Consider the following 22,861-nt stretch of genomic DNA (forward strand, 5'->3'; position numbering starts at 1 on the left):
TTTTATGGTTGAGTTTTCTAGGTACGTAGCTGTAGGGATTGCACAGTGAATGGTGTATTTTTCTAACTGTTCTTTCTGGTATATGTTCCTAGAACCTGTACTGCATTCGATATTCAACTTTTCCAGATAGTCTGGCAGAGATATTTACACACCATTGTGTCGCCTCGTATAAGAGCTGTCCTTCAGCAGAACCTGACAGCTGGATGTCATGTGGCACACTCTCTCATGCTGTGTGGCAGAAACTACACTTGCTGTCATTGCTTAAACCACTAAGTTTCTTATAAGCATTGATCGTCCAGCCTGAATCTTCAGTAACCATTATAATCCTTTCCAGATTATATTAGAGCAATCCTTTTGTTATTGAGGTCGGTAGGTCATGAATCAGAAAAAAAAGAACACAATAAAATTGTTTTGTCTAGTGATAATATATATCTATCAAAACACTCAAGGGCAGGGGAAATTACTCTTACGCTGTGAAAAAGGAAAACAAAACATACGCTAGGATATAAGAAAAAAGTCAAAGCAACTTTTATTTAAAAGACGATACTAACAGAACAGCAATAAAATAGATAAAGAACCAGATAAAAGAACCAGGGGAATAAGCCCGATAATAATGTTTCTCTATATTTAAATGCTGAGATAAAAATATAACAAACACAAATTCAAATAAATATATAAAAATCAAATTGTAATATGCTGATGAGAGATATATAAAAGGGTTGATTATGCATGACATATAAGTCTCTTTTTTTTGTCTTTTTTCTGCGTATGCATTTATGGATTTGCTATTTTTTCTTCCGTTTCATCTTCTAGAACTGAGCAATTATTTCGTTATATGTACACATGTATATATTTATCTTAAGACGTATTGTAAATACATTCTTATATTCCTGTTCGTTATATGTATACATGTATATATTACTCTTAAGGTGTATTATAAATACATTATATTCCTGTTCACTTTCTATAAATCGCTATATTTCAGTTGTTTTTTTTTTTCTTTTGCATTCTATCCTGGGAATATTGTAACATTTGTGGTTTATTTTACATTTTAGATTTTTAATAAAAAGCGAGAAAAATAATAGAAAACAAGATATATATTCTCTCAGCTTAAAAAATTAAATTAGTTTTCTTTTTATTTACTTTTTAATATGTTACGTGCACTTCAAACCGGCTCTTATTTTATTTGTATTTATTAATTTATGTGATTGCTTATTTTATCTATAGTGTTATTATTTTACCAGCGGCAAATACACCTAAACTATGTTAAACTTTTTCATGAAGGTCCAAATTAGTTATTGTTTTGATGTCAACACTATGCACGTGATAACGCAGCTGCACAAACATTATTTACTCCTTGAATATGCTGGATATCAACTTGCAAAACTGGATGTGAACAGGAAAGGCTGCTGTTCGGAGGAATTTTATCTTCTTAGAAATCAATTAGTTGAACGGCATTGCTCTATCAACAAAATTGTGGAAAAATTTTCATATACTATCCGGCTGAAGAATGCCATAAGATACTTCAGGTAGAGACAAGGAATCGATGATACCTTGGATTTTGGCTCTGACAGGAATATTTTTCAATAACCATCCGTGTATCCTCTTCAGCTTTTTCAAAGTCGCACTAAATGGAATGTGATAGTTCTCAGGATGTTTTACGCTCAAGCCAACTATTATTATGTATAACTCTATTGCAAACATAGATTCATCATCCTCTGGAAGGTAGCTTGTGAATATTCCATCTCAAAATGTATAACCTGGTACTGAATACCCGCCAGCCATAATAATTCTCTTAAAGCATTAATAATTAAGCCTTGATCTTCAGCAGCCATTATAATCCTCTCCTGAGTCTAGTGGAGCGATTCACTTGTTAGCCAATCTATAGAGCCGTCATTATCTATATAGTCCTGGAGGAATTCGTCCAGATAATACTTCTAACGCCGTTGGTTTGCCCATTATTTGAGGTTCTTTTATAATGTGTATCTTTTACCACATTTTCACCTATTTTTGTAGCAAATTTGTTTTAAGATTCTGTCTCATTATTTATAACTGTGAATGCACATATGTATCAATAAATCTGATTTTTTCAGAACAAGAATAGCCAATCATTTAAAAACTATGGATTTTCTTGTTTGAGTTCTCATATAACTTTGATGTGTGAGAATAAGAACATCGATACGAGGATGTGGTATTTCAATTTTGTTTTATTGTTTTGTTTTAAGAGATCAAGATGGAACAACACTTGAGTTCATTATTATTTTAATTTATATCCGAGGATTCTTTACATAATAGACGTTGTTCACTTTATTGCTGCTATCTGTATTTCCTACCAGATTGCTTCTAATTATTTCTGCAGATTTTTTTTTTATTAGGCCAGTAGCTCCTTTCACAACTGGTTTAATATTAATTTATTTAAGGGACAATTTTTAAATCATTCCTTAGGTCCTGATATTTCCCTTTTTTGTTTCATTTTACTTCAGTCGAAGTTCTCAGAAATCAAGGGGCCCACTACCTGGGGCAAACACTTGAACTCTATATGAGATACATAGATATTCGAATGTTCCATTTAAGTTCTTTATCTCTCAAACACCGAGTTATTAAAGAAGTTCAGAACATAATTTTCCTCTCCTCAATTAACCATTTTCATACGTTGTAGTATATCTTTTATTGTGGTCTCTTGGTCTTACTGGATTCCAGGACAAGAATTTATCTAATCTGGTGGAGTATCCAGCTTCGTGCTATTACTTGAGGTAATATCACTTGGAGAAGGTGCACCATTCCTCGTAAAAGCTAATGTGTGTTAGCCATTGTGAGGAAATCTTATTTGTGTAGTGAATACTATGTGATTTTGAATATTTGGTCAGGGTTTACTTTTATGGAAAAAGTATCCTCATGCCACATTGTTCTGACAAACCTCTGTACAGAGAGACCTTAGACACTCGAGGAAAGTGTCTAGTAGGCATTAGTGTGAGTTCTCATATGTGTCGCTAATGTTGATTTTTCAGAACAAGAATATCTACACACTTCACAATAATATGGCTTTTCCCCAGTGTGGGTTCTAATATGTCTCACCAACTGTGATATTTGGGCGCATGAATGACCACACACTTCACAAGAATATGGCTTTTCTCCCGTATGAATTCTCATGTGCGTCACTAAACTTGATTTTTTAGAACAAGAATATTCACACACTTCACATAAATATGGCTTTTCCCCAGTGTGAGTTCTCATATGTGTTACTAAACTTGATTTTTTAGAACAGGAATATCCACAAACTTCACAAGAATATGGCTTTTCTCCAGTATGAGTCCTCATATGTATCACTAATGTGGATTTTTCAGAACAAGAATATCCACACACTTTACAAGAATGTGGCATTTCTCCAGTGTGAGTTTTTATATGTTTCACTAAATCTGATTTCAGAGAACAAGAATACCCACACACTTTACAATAATACGGCTTTTCTCCCGTGTGAGTTCTCATATGTGATAATAAATTTGATTTTAAAGAGCAAGAATATCCACACACTTCACAGGAATGTGGCTTTTCACCAGTGTGCGTTCTCATATGTGTCACTAATGTTGATTTTTGAGAACAAGAATATCCACACACTTCACAAGAATATGGCCTTTTCTCACTGTGTACCTGCATGTTTCACTAAAATTGATCTTAGAACATGATAGTCAATGTATTTATGAATAATATTCCATTTTACTTTCCATTCATTGATGTCTCTATTTGTTTCACACAAGTCAGCAATTGTCAGTCGAAAAATTAAAGTAAACGCTGATTCATTAAAATTCAGTAAACGTGTTGGAACAGGAACATCTGTAAAAAATATAACAAATTTGATATTTTAGTATCGTTGATCGCATATAAGTTTTTGTATATTGTAAATATGATAGGATAAAACTAATAAACTTGTTATATTTTGTCGAAAATGTCATATAAAACACAGAAGCAAAATAAACAAGATGATACAGGTGCTGCTAAGGATATAGTATAGAAACAATTATAACTAGAACTTGTATACAATTCGATTCCTGGCGAGAAATCAGGAATATATATATATATATATATATATATATATATATTCCTTCTCAATTATGCAAAACATAGTATACTCTAATAATAAAAATAAGTAAAGCTTAACATAACATAATTTATAATTTAAACTCCATCACTCTCACCTGAAACTGCAACTCATCCAAGAATTATCGTCTTGAAAATAACTGCCTACACTCACTTGTGATTTATTCATGCACAATTATTGAATAACAACAAGTTTCACAATTCTCCACCTAAAATCATTAGCCAACTATTGCCGAACTGAGACTCAAAGCCCTGATTAATACAACACTATGCCCAAACAACCAAACCCCACAAACTACAGTAGTTCTACTGCCTCTGCTCTTCCAGATACCCCCAACAGAGAACCAAACATTATTACCCCCTTCATGTATCCAACCCACACACAATGGCCCAACATCAAAAGTCCACAGTTATATAGTATTGTCCCCTTATCCCATAAACACTCGCATCACAAACCATATCTCTATCACAAACAATAATTCCAAAGCAAAAACAACCATAACAACATAAGAAACTTAAAGACAAATTATATTAAATACTGTTTTAAATGGAAACTTCTTACAAAAATCAAGGTCTTACTGCACACAATCTTAATATTGATCATTTTGCAACTAAGATGCCAAAGTAATAATTATAGCACCTTTATATCTAAATGTAATTAATGTGAATTTGAAATCATAAACTAATGTAGACACAAAAGAAAAATTAAATATGGAAATCATATTAATTCCGCTGACAACCTCACCACAAAAAATCTAGTTTTTCAATAATTTCTGTTTGGAAAAAAAATCTTTGTTTTTCTTTGATAACAGCTGTATGTGTATAGGAATATTGTAATAAAAGAAAAGTCTTAATTATCCCTTCAATTGCAGTTCAGTGAAAATATATCTTTTGAGGGTTTTATGGAGATTCAACCCCTCATCCATTGCACCTTTTATTCATTCAAGTTATTCTTGACTGATATCCCATAATTCCAATTCATCTAAAAATAGCTGCACAGAATACATATTAAAATTCTCATAAACTGCTTAAGTAATGCACGCTCCAGAAATAACTTCATAACTCAGACTTCACCCACTCTCACTTTTAATTAAACAAAAATATTTTAATAGTTTTGCTATTAATTCTCCTAAACTAAAATTTATTTTAACCATATTTTCATAGAACTAATCGACTTGAGTAAATATTTATTCTATTTTAATGGGCAACAAAAGATTTTTAAATAGGCATTTTCATGTGCGTAGAAAAGACAGGTAAATTTTACACACTCCCTACTCCTAGCTATTCCTGTTTTACCCCTCACCATGATCAATGCTACCTGAACTTTCCTCATATCCTGTATCGTATTAGCATGATTATATAGTTGTGACGTCTATGGACGTATATGGCGATATTTCATGCTTGAAATTATGATATGTCCATCAGAATTTGACCTGTCCTATAATTGGAAGCCCTGCCTGAACAATAGTCAATGTCTGCTTTTAACTGGATCTTGCGTGAAGGAATTTATGCTTTATAAAGAAATTCTCTATCCATGCGAGGATAGAATGATGATCTTCCATTGTGAAGCTTATTCATTCCAGCATGTGGATAGAGTATTATATATACACTGCTTATCATAAATTTATGACCACTTAAAAATCTTTAAAAAGAAACCTTTTTATGGATAGATTTTAACCTCTTCAGACATAAGGTTACTAATACTACAATCTAAAAGGTTATGGAAACAAAAAGGTACATTCAAATTTTTTTTTTAATTTGCATTTTTATTAAATTAAGCTTTTTACACATGATCAAAACTATAAGGCCAAGGGTATACATTGTTAGATGTATGGCAATTCTAATGTTTTTAGTTCAGTTATAGATAAGCAATCACTGTGTAAAGGTGTTACCATGTCTAAAACAAGAAAACTAACCCAAGTTGAGCACTCTCGAATTCTAGGATTCCATAAGCAAGGTTTCTCACAGTGAGCGATAGCAGCTAAGGTAAATCCCAGTAAAAAAGTTATTTGCAACTTTCTAAAGAACAGTGAGAATTATGGAAAAACAAAACTCTTTGGTAACCCCCCCCAAAAAAAAAATTCTCCTGCATCGAGTAGGAGAATCAGACGGGTTGTTATGAATGACCAATAACCATTAGAGTACACTTACAACAAAAAGGCATGGTAAATAAAAAGCGTAAACAAATTATTCGATTGCTTCCACGTCACAAAGTGGACCACTTTAGAATTGGTCGTGAATATTAAACCTGGGACGTTGAGAAGTGGAAGAACGTCCTGTTTTCTGATGAGAAAAAATTCAATTTAGAATTTTGAAAATGTTTGGAGATTGAGGACAAGAGCGGTTTATCGAAATGGAAAAAAATATTCGGCAAATAATAAACATTGTGCAGATATCTTTAGAAACTTGAGCAGGATCTCTCGCACCTTAATGGAAACCTTTACTTCTAGCATGCTCCAAAGAATTTTTGAAGTCATCAAAAGCAGTGGAGGTAGAACTCATTCTTAATTTGATTGTTGAATGTTTTCATACACTTTTCGCACCCTTTTTTTTTACAATTTAATAGAATATTTGTACCTAGCCTTATAATTTTGACTATGTGTAAAAAGCCTAATTTAATAAAAATGTAAATTTTAAAAATAAATCTTTGGAATGTAGCTTTTTGTATCAATAACCTTTTAGATTGTAGTATTGGTAATCTTCAGTCGGATGAGTTTAAAATCTATCCTTAAAAAATGTTTTTTTAAAGATTTTAAAGTGGTCTTAAATTTTTGATCATACATATACTTGATATAGCAATATAACAAATTATATATATATACATATACTTGATATAGAAATATGACAAATTATATATACATATATATTTTATATAGCAATATGACAAATTATATTATATATAGATATATTTATATAGCAATATAACAAATTATATATAAAAATATACTTGATATAACAATATGACAAATTATATTATATATATATACACATAGTTAATATAGAAATACGAAAATTATATTATATATATATACATAGTCATATAGAAATATGACAAATTATATTATATATACACACATACTTGATATAGTAATATGACAAATCATATTATATATACATATATATATTCCGTTGTCTTATCTAGCTGAAATTTTGCATGTACAATGATTTATATCTCTACGGGGTTTGTGGCAAATTACAGCTCTGAACTAATTGTGGTTTTTGTTTTTCAGATGTTTGAACTGAGTCAGGAGTGAAATGGAGCCTGTTGAATGTCAAGCTGTGATCCGGTTTTTGTATTTGAAGGGGCGCACACCACAGGAGACTTTTGATGAAATGAAAGAAACTTATGTTGATAATGTCCCATGATATAACCTTGTAAAACGCTGCCATCGTGAATTCAAACATGGTCAGAAGTCTGTGGAAACAGCTTCCAGACCTGGTTGCCTCCCTTCTGCCATTGATAAGGCATCTGTCCGTCAAGTTGAAGCTGCCATTTTTGAAGATCGGCACATTACTATTTGCCAAATAGCCCAAGATGTCAAGATTAGTACAGGGTCTGTGGAAACTATCATTCATGACCATTTGCATATGCATAAGGTGTCTGCAAGATGGATTCCCAGGTTGTTCACACCATTCCAGAAGCAAGAACGTGTTGAGTGCTCAAGGATGAATTCGAAGATGTGCCAAGAAGATGAGTCAATTTTTTCAAAAGACTGATTACACAGGATGAAACCTGAGTCCATTACTATTATTCAGAGATCAAAGCACAGTCAATGCAATGGAAGCACTTGGACTCACAACCTTCAAAGAAGGCAAGGGCGCAGCCCTCCGCTGGCAAGGTTATGCTCACAGTCTTCTGGAAAATTTTTGACGGTGGTTTCAGCTAGATGGGTGTTTTTCAGAAAAGATAGGCGAAAGAGGACCAGATATTGGAGCTCAGACGAGCACCTGCCATGGAAATAACGATAAAACAAAACTTGATATGACAAATTATATTATACATATACATATACTTGATATAGCAATAAGATAATTATATATATACTTGATATAGAAATATGACAAATTATATTATATATACATATACTTGATATAGCAATATTACTAATTATATTATATATACACATACTTGATATAGCAATATGACAAATATTATATATATACATATATTCGACATAGCATTATGACAAATTATATTATGTATACATATACTTGATATAACAATAAGACAATTATATATATATATACTTGATATAGCAATATGATAAATTATATATATACATATACTTGGTATAGCAATATGACAAATTATATTAAATATATATATATATATATATATATATATATATATACATATACTTGATATAGCAATATTACAAATTATATTATATATATATATATACATATACTTGATATAGCAATATGACAAATTATATTATATATACACATATTGATATAGCAATATGACAAATTATATTATATATACACATATTGATATAGCAATATGACAAATTATATTATATATACACATATTGATATAGCAATATGACAAATTATATTGTATTATATACACATACTTGATATAGAAATATGACAAATTATATTATATATACATATACTTGATATAGCAATATGACTAATTATACTATATATACATATACTTTATAAAACAATATGACAAATATATATATACATATATTCGATATAGCATTATGACAAATTATATTATATTATATTATATATATATACATATATATATATATATATATATGTACTTGATATAGCAATATGACAAATTATATACATCCATATACTTGATATAGCAATTTGACAAATTATATTATATATATACATATACTTGGTAGCAATATGACAAATTATATTATGTATATACATATACTTTATATAGCAATATAACAAATTATATTATATACATGTATAGGAGGGAAATGTTGTGCATTTCTCTCCTAATAATTACTTCAATAAACAGATGGCCAAACGACATTGCTTTTAACAAAACAATCATAAAGGGTTCATTTAGAAAAAGCGAGATTGTATCTCAGAATGAAGAGAAAGAAAGAACGTGTAAATTTATGTTGAAGGTGTCGTCTGCCATCAGACTGCAGTCTTCAACAAGTAGCAATGTGACGGCTGAGTGAGAGAGGTCTTTATAGGTCGCTTGCTGGCGTCTCTCTAGTGATCGCAGCTGAGATACCAAATGGCTAAAAATAATCTCTTAGGGGACAGCTCAAATCAATGCACCATACGAACCGATTGGTCAGTGTGACCGAATCACTTTGGCAACAGGCATTGATCTGCTTATAGTAAATAGTTTATTAACTGCTACATCACCCCTGCTTAGGCTAAAAGCCGATAAAGAAAAATAAAAAGGTAACAGTCTTTAGAAAAATACAGAACACAAGGCAACGTAATGTCTGGAAGTTTATGTTGTTGAAGAAAGAATATATAAAGGGGTAATGAGAATAGAAAGTTCCAGATAAAATTTATTTAAATTTTTTTTTTTTTTTTAAATAAACCAAATTTACAGGGGTTTAAATATACAAAGTTTTGCATAATTTTTTGGCCAATGTACATGGCGGCCACAACGTGTAGTAATGATATAGTTGTCATTTTCAGTATTCACTTCAGGTGTTTGCTGTGTGAATGTAGGTGGGATATGTGTGTCTTGTGTTTCTGAGTCAAGAAAAGCTCTTTTCACTCTGTCAACAGATACTGTTTCTTTTTTGCCCCTAATATCCAGGGTGAAAAGTTTAGAAGTGCGTGATAATATGCGCTAAGGACCAGTATAAGGCAGAGTTAGACGGGCTTTCACACAGTCTTTTCTAAAAACATGTGTGTCCATGAAGAAATATCTTTGGGGAACGAAGATTTTATGGTATGCTCTCTAGGTTTCATGGGTGGGACCTTACTGAAGTAAGCTTGCAGTCTGTTTATAAACCAAGCTGGATCTGACAATCATAGTTCTATCGGTATCAGCATCTGACCTGACAGCGATAGAGGTACTCCATAGACAAGTTCGGCTGGAGAGTATCCTAGGCCCTCTTTGATAGCTGCACGACAGCCAAGAAGGACAACAGGTATGTATTCGCTCCATCACTGTTGGTTAGGGTAAGTGCATAAGGAAACTTTCAATTGTCGATGGAAACGTTCTATCATCCCATTCAAAGCTGGGTGATAGCTTGTTGTTCAAGTACATTTGATCCCTAAAATCCTGGAAAGTTCCTGGAACAGGTGGGATTCAAACTGTGCTCCACGGTCTGTGGTAATTGCTGTGGGGACTCCATAGCGCGATATCCAGCCCGATATAAGGGCTCGTGCTACAGATTTAGCCGAAATGTCCTTAAAGGGGAATAGCCTCAGGCCACCGTGTGAAACGGTCTATGAAGGTCAGGAGATAAGTAAATCCCTGGCTGACTGGCCATAGTCCAACCAGATCGATGTGAACATGGCTGAACCAAGCATCTGGGGTGCTGAATGTTCCCAGGAGTGCGCGGATATGATTGTGCACCTTTGACTTCTAACAGGAAATGCAGGAATGTGTTCAGGCAGTGATGTCACGCCCCATATTAGGCCAGAAAAATCTAGCTGTAATCAGCTTCATTGTGGCTTTGCATCCAGGGTGTGCCAGCTTGTGTAGTGTGTCAAAAACAGCTCTACAATGAGTCATGGGAACAAACGGTCTAGGTAAATCTGTTGAAGTGTCACATATTATCTGCATATCCGAAGTAGGCACAGGCAGATACGCAAATTTGCAAGTTGCAAATTCAGGTGACGACAGATCCAATGTGTCCAGACTTCGCTGTCCTAAGGCCATTTGTTGTAAATCGATATCCAAACGGAAAGAGAGAGAATTAATAGGGAGGCGGGATAAAGCGTTTGCCACAGTGTTCTGTTCCCCAGAGATATATCGAATATCGCTGGTAAATTGCGAACAAAATCCAAGTGACGAGTTTTGCGAGGTGAATATTTGTCTGGCTTAGCACGCAGTCCGGATGTAAGCAGACGGTGATCAGTGTAGACCACAAATTGTCAGCCCTCGAGTGAATGCTGAAAGTGTTTCACTGCGAGGTACATAGCCAGGAGTTCGCGGCCAAACGTGCTGTAACTTTGTTCTGCTGGTATCAGCTGCCTCGAAAAATATGCGAGGGGTTGTAGTTGTTGTTGGTGCTGTTGTTGCAACACTGCACCTACAGCTGTGCCCGATTCATCCACAACCAGTGAAAACTGGGTATCAGGCACAGGATGTGCAAGTAATGTGTGTGTTGCTAGTTTCTCCTTCACTTCTTTAAAGGCTTTCAGCTGAATATCATTCAGTGAAATCTGATCATTTTTCTCCTTCCTGTTACGTAACAAGTCAGAAAGAGGAGACAAGAGATCCGCACAGTGTGGGATGAAGCGCCTGTAGTAATTTAGCAGGCCGAGGAAGTGCCTAAGTTGGCAATGTGAAGTAGGGGGTTTAAGGTCTTGTAGAGCCTTAACCTTTTCAGGTAAGGGAGATATACCCTCTGGGCTGATGATGTGGCCCAGGAAAACTAACTCTGAAGCACCAAAACACATTTACCAGGGTTAATTCTAACCTGGTATTGTTGAAACCGTTCAAACAGTAGGCAAAGGTGAGTGACATCAAGGCCAAACGATATTGCTTTTAACAAAACAATAATAAAGGGTTTATTTAGAAAAGGCGAGATTGTATCTCAGATTGAAGAGAAAGAAAGAAAGTGTAAATGTCGGTTTGAATGTGTCGTCTGCCATCAGACTACAGTCATCAAGTAGCAGTGGGAGGGCTGAGTGAGAGAGGTCTGTATAGGTCGCTTGCTAGCGTCGCTCTGGCGATCGCAGTTGAGATCCCAAAGGGCTAAAAATAGTCCTTAAGGGAACAGCTCAAATCAATGCGCCCTGCCAAACGATTGGTCAGTGTGGCCAAATCACTTTGGCAATGGGCATTGATCCGCTCATAGTAAATAGTTTGTTAACTGCTACACATATACTTCATAGCAATATGACAAATTATATATATATATATATATATATATATACTTGATATACCAATATGACAAATTAAATTATATATATACATATACTTGATATAGCAATATGACAAATTATATATACATATCCATATACTTGATATAGCAATATGAAAAAGTATATTATATATAAATATACTTGGTATAGAAATATGACAAATTATATCATATATATATATATATATATATATATATATATATATATATATATATATATATACAGTGATGATCATATTTATTGGCACGGTAAAATAAAAGTTAAATTTTGTCTAATAAATTCTAAAAAAGGGATTAAATTAAAGAAAATAACAAAGTATATTATGTATTTTTAACTGGCCTTTCCGATGCAGCAATCGGATTTTAGAAAAAATAAATAACAAAGGAACAACAAACATAATTGCAAAAAACCCTTGTTCAAAATTATTGGCACGGCTTTGTTTTTCTTTTAGTATCAGTATAATATCAATCAATTTCCGGTTTACGTGCTTTCTGAACTTTTTTATAGCCATATTATGCTTGTTTAACGCTAATTCAGTGAATAATTTTTTTCAGATAATTTTTAGATAGCGATTTATTTAAACTATTATAAGTGACTAAATTATAATTTTCAATCGCCATGGTTAAAACTAAGGAACACAGCGAAGACGTCAGGAAGCTTGTTGTAGCATGCCATACCAATGGGGAGGGCTATGATAAGATTTCAAAGAAGCTAAACCTTCCCAAATCCACTGTTAGAGCCATAATAAACAAGTTCAAATCGCAAGGCCACGTTATGAGTTTAGAGGGTAGAGGGAGAAAAAGGATTCTTTCCCCAAGAGATGAACGGAAAATTGTTCGACAAGTAAAACAAAACCCAAGGATCTCTGTTGGGGAGATTGTTGATGAACAGAGCACCTCTGGAGTGAATGTATCTCGACATACAGTTGGTAGAGTTTTGAAGAGAGCTGGTTTAAAAGCATGTCGTCCGAGAAAGACTCTCTTATTGAAGCCTATGCACCTGAAAGCAAGGCTAGCCTTTGCAAAACGTCATATTGATAAAGATGTTGCATTCTGGAAACGTGTTCTATGGACTGACGAAACGAAAATAGAGTTATTTGGCCATAATAAAGTGCCTTATATTTACAGAAAATCTGGCGAAGCTTTCCTGCCTAAGAACACCATACCCACAGTGAAGCACGGTGGAGGCAGTTTGATGTTTTGGGGATCCTTTGCTGCCTCTGGACCAGGGCGACTTGTTAAGGTCACAGGTAGCATAAAAAAGGAAGATTATGTTAAAATATTGGATGAAAACCTGAAAGACTCTGCTAAAGAGCTCTCACTTGGTCGTCGTTGGTGGTTCATGCAAGATAATGACCCAAAGCATTCGGCTAAACTGACTAAGAAATGGCTTGAGGACAATCATATTAATGTTTTGGAGTGGCCATCACAATGCCCAGACCTTAATCCAATTGAAAATTTATGGAGAACATTAAAATTGAGGGTAATGCAAAGGAAGCCTAAGAATCTTATTCAATTGGAGGATTATTGTCAGGAAGAGTGGGCTAAAATTACTACTGAAGAGTGCAACAACTTGGTTGTAAACTATGAAAAGCGACTGAGGAAGGTAATCAAGGCCAAAGGCTATACAATTGATTATTAAATAAATCGTGCCAATAATTTTGAACAAGGGTTTTTTGCAATTATGTTTGTTGTTCCTTTGTTATTTATTTTTTCTAAAATCCGATTGCTGCATCGGAAAGGCCAGTTAAAAATACATAATATACTTTGTTATTTTCTTTAATTTAATCCCTTTTTTAGAATTTATTAGACAAAATTTAACTTTTATTTTACCGTGCCAATAAATATGACCATCACTGTATATATATATATATATATATATATATATATATATATATATATATATATATACATACTTGATATATGTTTTCTCACATCTTATTAGGGAGTATTTGACTTTACGAGTTGATAAGTGTTCTGCACTTTCACCTAAAAGTTTAATAAACAAAAAACAGTCTAAAATATTTTTGTTGGCTTTCTTAATTTTGATTATTGCAATTCATATTTGATAATGAAATTGTCAATTTATTCATTTATTTTTTTTTTTTTTGTTTTATAAAAATAGAGGGATTCAATTTTTTCTAATTTAAATTTCGAATTTGGGGAGGAGGCATTATCTTATTTCATATTAGTTTATTTTTTTGTTCAGTTTCAAATAATATCTCCCTTCAATAATAATGTTATTATTTTGAAAGTTATTCTTAACATGGGGAATGGGCTCCTTGCTAACTTATTTGTTCTTTCATCTAACAATTTAATAAACACAAAGTTGTTTTTGTAGTTTATCAACCAAAAATATATATATATATATAAAAATATAGAATAAACAATTTTCTAAACACAAAGCGATTTTTTATAGTTTATACAAAAAAAAAACACGAAAAGGTAGTAAAAAAGAAATAAATAATAAACAAATCTTATTAAAAATAAGCTACTCTTCTACCTACCTAGGTGTTGTACTTTTCTTTAATTTGAAGCGTTTATTTTCTTTGAAAAAGTTGCATAGTCTAGTTAGAACAAGAAAAGAAATGGTAGACATGAGACGGTCATTTAAAGAGTCCCGATAATCGGTAAAAAATTAAAAATTAAACAAAATACTTGTCGAAACCTACTCAATAAATGTAACAGAGACAGGATTTACAAAGTTTTTTTGTTTTTTTTTACATGGGGGTCACCACTTATCAAGGCCTGAAAGCCACTCAGGGATAAGGGTTATTGCGTGTACAGTAATCAATGAGATAGTATTGTAGTAATCATTAGTATTGGAGATTTGATAGAGTGTCTTACTTAAGGGGGCGGTTTGTCAGGAGTTTGTTTATGTTGGACTTGATGACATCCAAGTTGTAGTCAGGTGGGAAATAGGCAAGCGGCAGAGAGTTCCACTGGCGCGAAGTTCTAATGGTCTTTTTTTTTTAAATAAAACTTTAATTTTAAAATTTCGATGTTTCATTATAAAAGTTCTATTTTTGTTTGATAAAAAGAATAAAACAGATAATAATAATAAAAAAACACAGTCCATTAAGTTCAAATAAAGACTGTTTGAATAAAACTTATATATATTAAAAAGAAAAGAAAAAAAGAAGGTTAATTCTATACGGTTTTGCCCATCCGTAGATAAAAATATGTCTGACGTCACTTCCGTCAAATGGCTTTGTAAACAAAAGAAGGCCAACCTACACCATTACCAATTATTATAGTAAACATTATTATGTTTTTCAAAAAATTCACAAATTCTACTAAAATAAACACATTTTTGAAAAAAATCTAATGTCAGATTGAATAATATATTTTTGAGATATTTTTTTTTAAGCGGAGATGCTTATTTTTTTAATCCACCTGTTATAAAGTATGGCGACATTAATATATGTATATATTTTTTAGATTGCAATAAAAGCAAACTTGTTTTTATATTTGAGATAATTTTAAAAGTTATTTAATTTGTTTAAAGTGTAAAAAACTTACCTTTTCTTACAGGAATTTAATACGAAAAAAAACCGGGCTGAATTGTTTGTTCAATTTGTTTTGTTTCTTAAGATTTCGTTAGTAAATTGATACACCGTTTTATGTGTGTCTCATTTCTTAACAAATAAAAATATATGAAAATATAAAAAAAAATCCAATGTAACAGATAAAAAAAAAAACACGATTTAAACGTGAAATTAGTTAAAAAGAAAATCAACTGCCAAAGAACAATGAATTTAGGTCATCGTAACACGGTGTAAATATTATGTCGTTCCTTGTATAAAAATATCCGTTCATTAGTGCAGTGCAAGTGAGTGTCCGAATTTGTTTTCTAGGGACTGCCAAACGATTGTGAAGATTGGACCGCATGTTCCCGTGACGTCAGATTTGTGTGTACTATACAAACTATGAAAAAGCAGAAGCGACTTAATGACTTTTTAAAACCTTTGTTTATGTTCTTCAAACTGCAATTAATAATTAATCTTTGTTATAATTCCATTAGGTTTTAAGATTTACACAGTTTAATGATTAATAATATTATAAACATTTGTATATTAAATATGAAATACGGTTTTACTGAATGTTCTTTTGGTTACCTACGGGTTTCTATATTTTGTTCGGTAAAAAGAGACAAAGAAAATATGAGGGGGTGGGACTACAAAATGTTTAATATTGTGCAATAATATTTTCAAATTGGTTTTAATTTGGTTTATATTATGGGTTGATACAGGTGACTATTAGTTAGAATCATGTTAATAATTTGTTAGTGAAACATTCATTGAAGAGACGAAACGCATGTGGTATCGTAACAAGGAATTTATTTATACTGAATAGAAAGAAGCAGTTGACTACGTTGTCACTCAACCGTAGTGGGAGGTTGCAGTCAAGAGTGATGGTGGCAGTTACTAAGTCGAAGGGAAATAACTCATGTTTACTCCATCTCCAGGTTTGTTTTTTTTTACTGAAAAATAAAAGTATTTTTATTTTTAAAGTTTTCTCATTTAGTCTCTGTATCGGGCTGGACGTTTAATTGGTCTCCCTTTCTTTGTGGAGTTTGGTATTATTTCGTTTTCTGAGCTTGTTTTTGATACGGCTTGTTTTTAGTATTTTCTTGGTTAAATATATTTTCAGTCATGTCTGACTTTAAACTTTTTATTTTCTTTTGTTTTTAAAATGTGACGTCTGTTACGCCGTACATATTTTCCTTGTTCTGTTTTTATTAGATATGAACGAGGCTCTTTTAATTTTTTCACAATCTTACCTTTTAGGTTCCATTTTTCTTGTGAAAGAATACGGGCAGTATCGTCTTTCTTTAGTTTTGGTAGTTCTTTGAACTTTTTATTTATTTCATGCTTTTTCATTGTTTTGTTGTGCATGATATTTGGAAGATTTGTCATTAGCGTTCTTTTCATCAACTGTTGGGTTGGTGACGGGGTTTTATCTATTAATGGTGAAGTCCGTAACGCTAACATTGCTAGGTATGGGTCTTGTCTACTTTTAAACGATTTCTTTAATGTTCTTTTAATTGTTTGAATGTTTCTTTCTGCTAAGCCATTGGACTGTGGGTAGTTCGGACTTGTCGTGATATGCCTGGAATCCCAATCTTTACCAAATTGTCTAAATTCTGATGATCGGTACTCAGGTCCATTGTAACTAATCACTATTTGTGGAATGCCAAATTTTGTGAAGGTGTTCTTTATTTTATTGATCACTGTACTTGATTTGAAGTCATCAAGTTTGTGGATATCGAAATATCTTGTGTATTCTATTATCACTACATATGTTTTACTATATAAGTAAAATACGTCTGTCGCAAGTTTGGTCCATGGTGTCACGGGTATTTCATGCTGTATTAGTGATTCTGACGGTTGTCGGTTTCTGTGATCTAGACAATGTGTGCATGTGCTAACGATTTCTTTTATTTGATTGTTTATGTTAGGCCAATATACGACCTCTTTCGCTCTTGCAATGCACTTTTCTATGCCTAAATGTCAGTATGGATTTTTTGTAGGGCTTCCTTCCTTAGGGAGGTTGGGACTACTGTTCATGCACCTTTCAATACTAGTCCTTTCACGACTGATGTATCATCGCGGACTGGCATATATGGTGCTATTGTGTGTTGCATGTCCTTATTTTCTGTCCAAGTTGATGTCGCATATTTCATGAGCAGTTTTAGTGTTGGGTCTTTCCCAGTCTCCTCACGGTATATGTTGAGTTTTAGGTCGCTCATTGGGTATTGTTTTATAATGGTATGGATATATTTGTCCATTTCTGTATCCGATATTTCTTGTTCGCTGTTTGATATGCACGTGATAATGCATCAGTAATTACGGATTCTCGCCCTGGAATGTATATTACTTTGAATTCATATTTCTGAAGCGCAAGTAAGAATCTTTGTATTCTTGGAGGCTTTTTGTAATGGATTTTTAAAAAAATTTGCTTTAATGTTTTGTGATCATTTTCTATGAGAAATTTTCTTCCAAAGATAAATTGATGGAATTTGTTGCAGGCGAACACTATGCTGAGTGCTTCCAATTCTAAGGGGCAGTAATTTTTTATGGATTTCATTTTTTGGATTCACTTCCTCACCTTCGGTGTTTTTTCCACTACATTTCAGCCGTATCATCCTTAGGCCTTCTTCATGTGTATCTCGAACTCGGGAACTGTTTTTTTGGAATTTCGAACCCAACCCTTTATTGTTACGGGGGTACCATGTTCTCGTTCCATTCAGGCTGTCCCTGCTGCTACCGCTTACTGCTGTTGCTGCTACGTCTATTGCTGTCGCTGCCATTGTGTTGTCACTGCTTTTGCTCAGGATTGAACTCAGCACCTTTGGAGACTTGCAATGTCTGTTCCAATGTCTTAGTCCCTTTCCACTTGATCCATCATCTGTCAGAAAACGACCGAAACTACCACATGGCTATTAACATACTGAAGGAGGAGTATTGTGACAAAGAATGAATTCGAGAAGAAATCTTTAAGAAAATATTAAATTTCGCACCAAAAATCGATAAGTCTTACCAGCAAATAAAAGAATATCTTGCTCAGCTTCATTATGAACTGGGGGAATTAGATACAGATTATGGGTATGATTTTCTGGTCGTGGAGCTCTGGTGGCACATATTTTATTTGATAGGATCCCAGAGGATATCAGGGCTGAACTTATTAGGGGGGCAAACAGTTCATATCCTAGCTGTAATTGCCTACTGCAAAATAGTAAGGATGTTATAAGAGCACTAATCCGGGTTAGACCAACTTTGACTCCTCGAACAAACTCCAGTTTACGAGTAAAAAGTAAAGTTCCTGCTTGGACAAAAGACACGTCCAAGGGATCTGCCTTGGAAAGTTTTCATGCGGATATTAACATTGCAGACATATATATTATTGCAATTTCTGCGCAAGGAATGGATATGACAGTCTCAACTGCAAGATTTATCCATCCTATGATGAGCGCTTGATGCGCTGTGGACAGCTCGGGATATGTGAATATGACCTTTACATTCACTGAGGTGCACGACTTATATGATCTTCACCGAGGTGCGCGACTTGACACTCAAAAAAAAAAAAACAGCTTCTTAATCACCTGCTAACGCACGCATCACTGCAATGTCCAATGAGAACAACAACAACCTTCTCACTCGACCTGCCTTTTATACCACTATCTCAATCCCTCCTCTTGCACATGCACCCGTAGATTCCTGACAACTTCCAGACTTCGGCTTATAAAAACCCAAGTTTTGTTGTCGCGCATGCCTATACAAGGCACAAACATGTGGGCGTTTGGTTTGTTGGTAAGTACTACACTTCCCACTGATCTGATGATCACATAGAGTGCACTCCGGGGGTGGCCTCTTAGTTCGTTGGCTTCTGCGAAGGGTGATATTTACAATCTCGGATTCATGTTCTGGTTCTGGGTGTGGTTCTGGTTCTGGTTCTGATCCTGCCTGATCAGACGAACTACAACTACCACTCTCTTGCTCGGTGACCTCACTCATCAGCAGCTCATCATCTGATGATTCATCACTCTCTGTAGTTGTGGGATGTACTTCACTAGCTGGGCGAAGATCGCGCACATGGCGTTCCATCAACAAGGACCGACTGCTGGCTGATCACTCCAGATATTTGTCCTCGCTTGAACTTGGTGGTGCACCGGTTTCCAGGGGGTCTAACCCAAACTGGATCCCCTACCTTTGTATTTGTCATGGCTCTCCTCGTCGATTGGCTGGACAGTGTCAATGCCCTTTATCCTAACACGGTATTTGTGTATGGTATTGGCCGGTGCTGTTGTTAGCGTCTTCCCATCCTTTGGTGTGATGTTATACCAATACGTGGCCTCTGTAATGGTGCATTGCTTTCTGGCAGCAATTCTCTTGATGCTGCGATGGCTCTTCTCAGCAATGCCATTCCCTGATGGCACACAAGCACATCACAGTCGTAGTCGGACACCCCACTCATTCACAGAGGTTGCAGGTCAGCTCAACCCTTTCAACCCAGTCGACAACAGAAGTGGATCCGTCGAATTCGGGTATCAGTTTTAAATCAAACTTTGCCCAAGCAATAGTTGTCCAGGAAAAGAGACAAAACGAAATAGCCGAAATACCTTATGACCTTCACCTTCACCGAGGTGCATGACTTATATGATCTTCACCGAGGTGTGCAACTTGACACTAAAAAAAAACAGCCTCTTAATCACCTGCTAATGCACGCGTCACTGTAACATCGAATGACAACAACAACAACCTTCTCACTCTACCTGCCTTTTATACCACTATCTCAATCCCTGCTCTTGCGCATGCGCCCGTAGATTCCTGACAACCTCGAGACTTCCGCTTATAAAAACCCAAGTTTTGTTGTCACGCATGCCTATACAAGGCACAAACACGTGGGCGTTTGTTTTGTTGGTAAGTACTACAGTGAATTTTGTACAGTTGCGGGCCATGATGGTGAATCCTGTCCTGGTGTCAAAGGATTTAGATATCCATGCAGGTTTTGCAGATCTCGGAAACACTTTTCATCTGTGTGTCCTCATTTTAAATCGGAGGAAACCCAAGTAAATACCAGCATAAATGCTCAGATGGAAAACACACAGAACATTCTTCTTATGGTGAAGATCACCATCAGAAGGGGTAAATACTCGGTTTCTCTGAATTGTCTCATTGATTTTGGCAGTCAAAGATCGTATTTTTCAAAGGAAATATTGGATCATCTGAGGTGTGACCACAAGAATTTGGAAGAAGTGGCAATGGAGGTAGTGACCTTTATAGAGAGGAAACACTGAAAGTTCGGGCAGGTGACGGCTATTGTGGAGTTGTTTCCAGAAAGTTCTCCCCAGCTACCTATTCTCATTGATGAGTAATTAAATCTTTCATATAAAGTGCCTGACTTACCAGTAGTCTGTAAAAATTTCAAGAAGTATGAGTTCGCAGCAGAGATAAGAAGTGGCTGTGTCCAGTTGTGGGGCTTCATGGGAGTGGACTTAATTCAATATATGCACCCTATTTAGGTCGTAAGATGTATGAGTGGCACTGCATGGCAGACTCCAACTGGAATTATTCCAATCGGAAACACGAACCATTTCCTGCACGAGGAACAGATCAATCCCAGCAACACAGTTACCAACATTCAGAACTATGATCAGATGGTCAAGGGTCATTCTTACCCCGATTCCCTTGTACACAGCATTATACATCCTGCACCTTCCTATTCGGATCCTTTTGCAGATATATTTGAAGAGAGTTCAGTAGATAGGGGCTAGAATGGATGTTTAGTCTGGAGTATCTGGACCTCCCAGAGGCAAAAATTATATCAGATTATGATCATCAAAAAGTGGATGAATTCATGCACAGCATTGAATACCAGAATGGTCATTACTTGGTGAGGTTACCATGGCATGAAGACAGATTGCGGCATGTCCACTTTAATCATCATGTAGCCCTTCAGGATCTGGATAGGGTGGTCCAAAATTTAGAGAAGAAAAACCTCTACCAGGAGTATGTAAAAGTGTTTTGGGACCAGGAGAAAAAGAGAATAATCGAGCCCCTAGAATGCCCACCTGAAAAGTATAAGGACTATGTATGGGTTCCTCATAGACAAGTGTTAAAGAACGAGAACACCAGCACAACCAAAATCCGACCTGTGTTCAACTGCTCCTTCAAAACTAAGAATTTTATTTCGCTCAATGATGCGGCCTAGCTTGGAGTGAATTTGACAGAAAATATGCTAAATCTGGCATTACGTTTCAGGACTAATCAGTATGTCTTTCTGGCGGATATCAGGAAGGCATTTTTGATGATCTACTTAGCACGGGATTCGGATAAAAATAAATGTTGCTTTTTTCTAATTTCGTATTTAATGCAAGTCCATTTATCTGGAATTGTGTTATAAATATCACACTAGACAGTTTCCATCGGACAGTTGCTCTGAAATGTTGCAATCCCACTTTTATGTGGACAATCTTATCAAAACGAGCAACTCTCCAAGTCAATTAATATCTCTATATTCGCAAGTAGTGGAGAGACTCCAGAGGGGAGAGTTTGAACTTTAATCCTGCAACTCAAATAATCCTAGACTACGGAAATTAATGGAGAAAAAGGGTACACTGGTAAAACACGAATGCTCTTGGGAGAAAGTATTAGGTTATCGATATAACCCCAAAACCGATACCATCAGCATTGCCCACCATGAATGTGACCCCGGAAAAGGAACCAAGAGGCACATACTGTCTGATGCCTCCAAAATATTTGACCCCCTTTCTCTGTATCTACCAGTCACCATACAAGCTCGAATTCTCATCAGTGGGTTGTGGAAGATGGGGCTGAGATTATTCCAAAGGAATTTCAGTCTAGATTAGCATCCCTTGCGAGGGAATTATCATAACTTAGTTCCATAAATTTTCAAAGGCAACCCCTTAATGAGGGCATGGAGACTAACTTATTTCTATTTTGTGATGCCTCTAAAGGGGCATATGGGTTTGCGGCCTCTGCTGCTCAGAGGGGCCTTTCTTCTTTAGTTTTTTCCAAGGCCAAGGTAGCTTCACTAAAATCAAAAACTTTGCCTACGCTTGAGCTATTAGCAGCATTCCTGGCTATTAAATGTTTCCCAACATTACTGAAGGCATATTCTGGGGTAACTTTCAAAAACGTGTTTGTTGCTGTGGATGCACAGATAGTTCTGTCTTGGTTATTAACCTAGCAAACTAA

At 34.8% G+C, this 22,861-nt stretch overlaps 1 protein-coding gene and 1 long non-coding RNA gene across 2 annotated transcripts; one reads left to right on the forward strand and one right to left on the reverse strand.

Annotated features, from left to right (window-relative positions):
• Positions 1 to 985: 985 nt before the first annotated feature.
• LOC145240019 (uncharacterized) lies at positions 986 to 15,897 on the reverse strand. The gene is made up of 3 exons (XR_013862464.1): positions 15,663 to 15,897; positions 14,648 to 14,707; positions 986 to 3,831 (listed from the first exon to the last, which is right to left on the reverse strand). It is a non-coding gene; the product is annotated as an uncharacterized LOC145240019 (long non-coding RNA).
• Positions 15,898 to 21,422: 5,525 nt separating this feature from the next.
• LOC145240382 (uncharacterized) lies at positions 21,423 to 21,854 on the forward strand. Its single transcript, XM_080103962.1, has one exon. The coding sequence runs from the start codon at positions 21,423 to 21,425 to the stop codon at positions 21,852 to 21,854; it is 432 nt and encodes a 143-aa protein (XP_079960088.1).
• Positions 21,855 to 22,861: the final 1,007 nt, after the last annotated feature.

This window comes from Euprymna scolopes, chromosome 19, assembly GCF_053919585.1.
Source record: "Euprymna scolopes isolate OS-2025 chromosome 19, ASM5391958v1, whole genome shotgun sequence".
Classification (NCBI taxonomy): domain Eukaryota; kingdom Metazoa; phylum Mollusca; class Cephalopoda; order Sepiida; family Sepiolidae; genus Euprymna; species Euprymna scolopes.

Excerpts from the sequence above, each read along its gene's own strand:
- LOC145240382 (XM_080103962.1), top strand. The coding sequence starts at position 21,423 with ATGTTTAGTCTGGAGTATCTGGACCTCCCAGAGGCAAAAATTATATCA.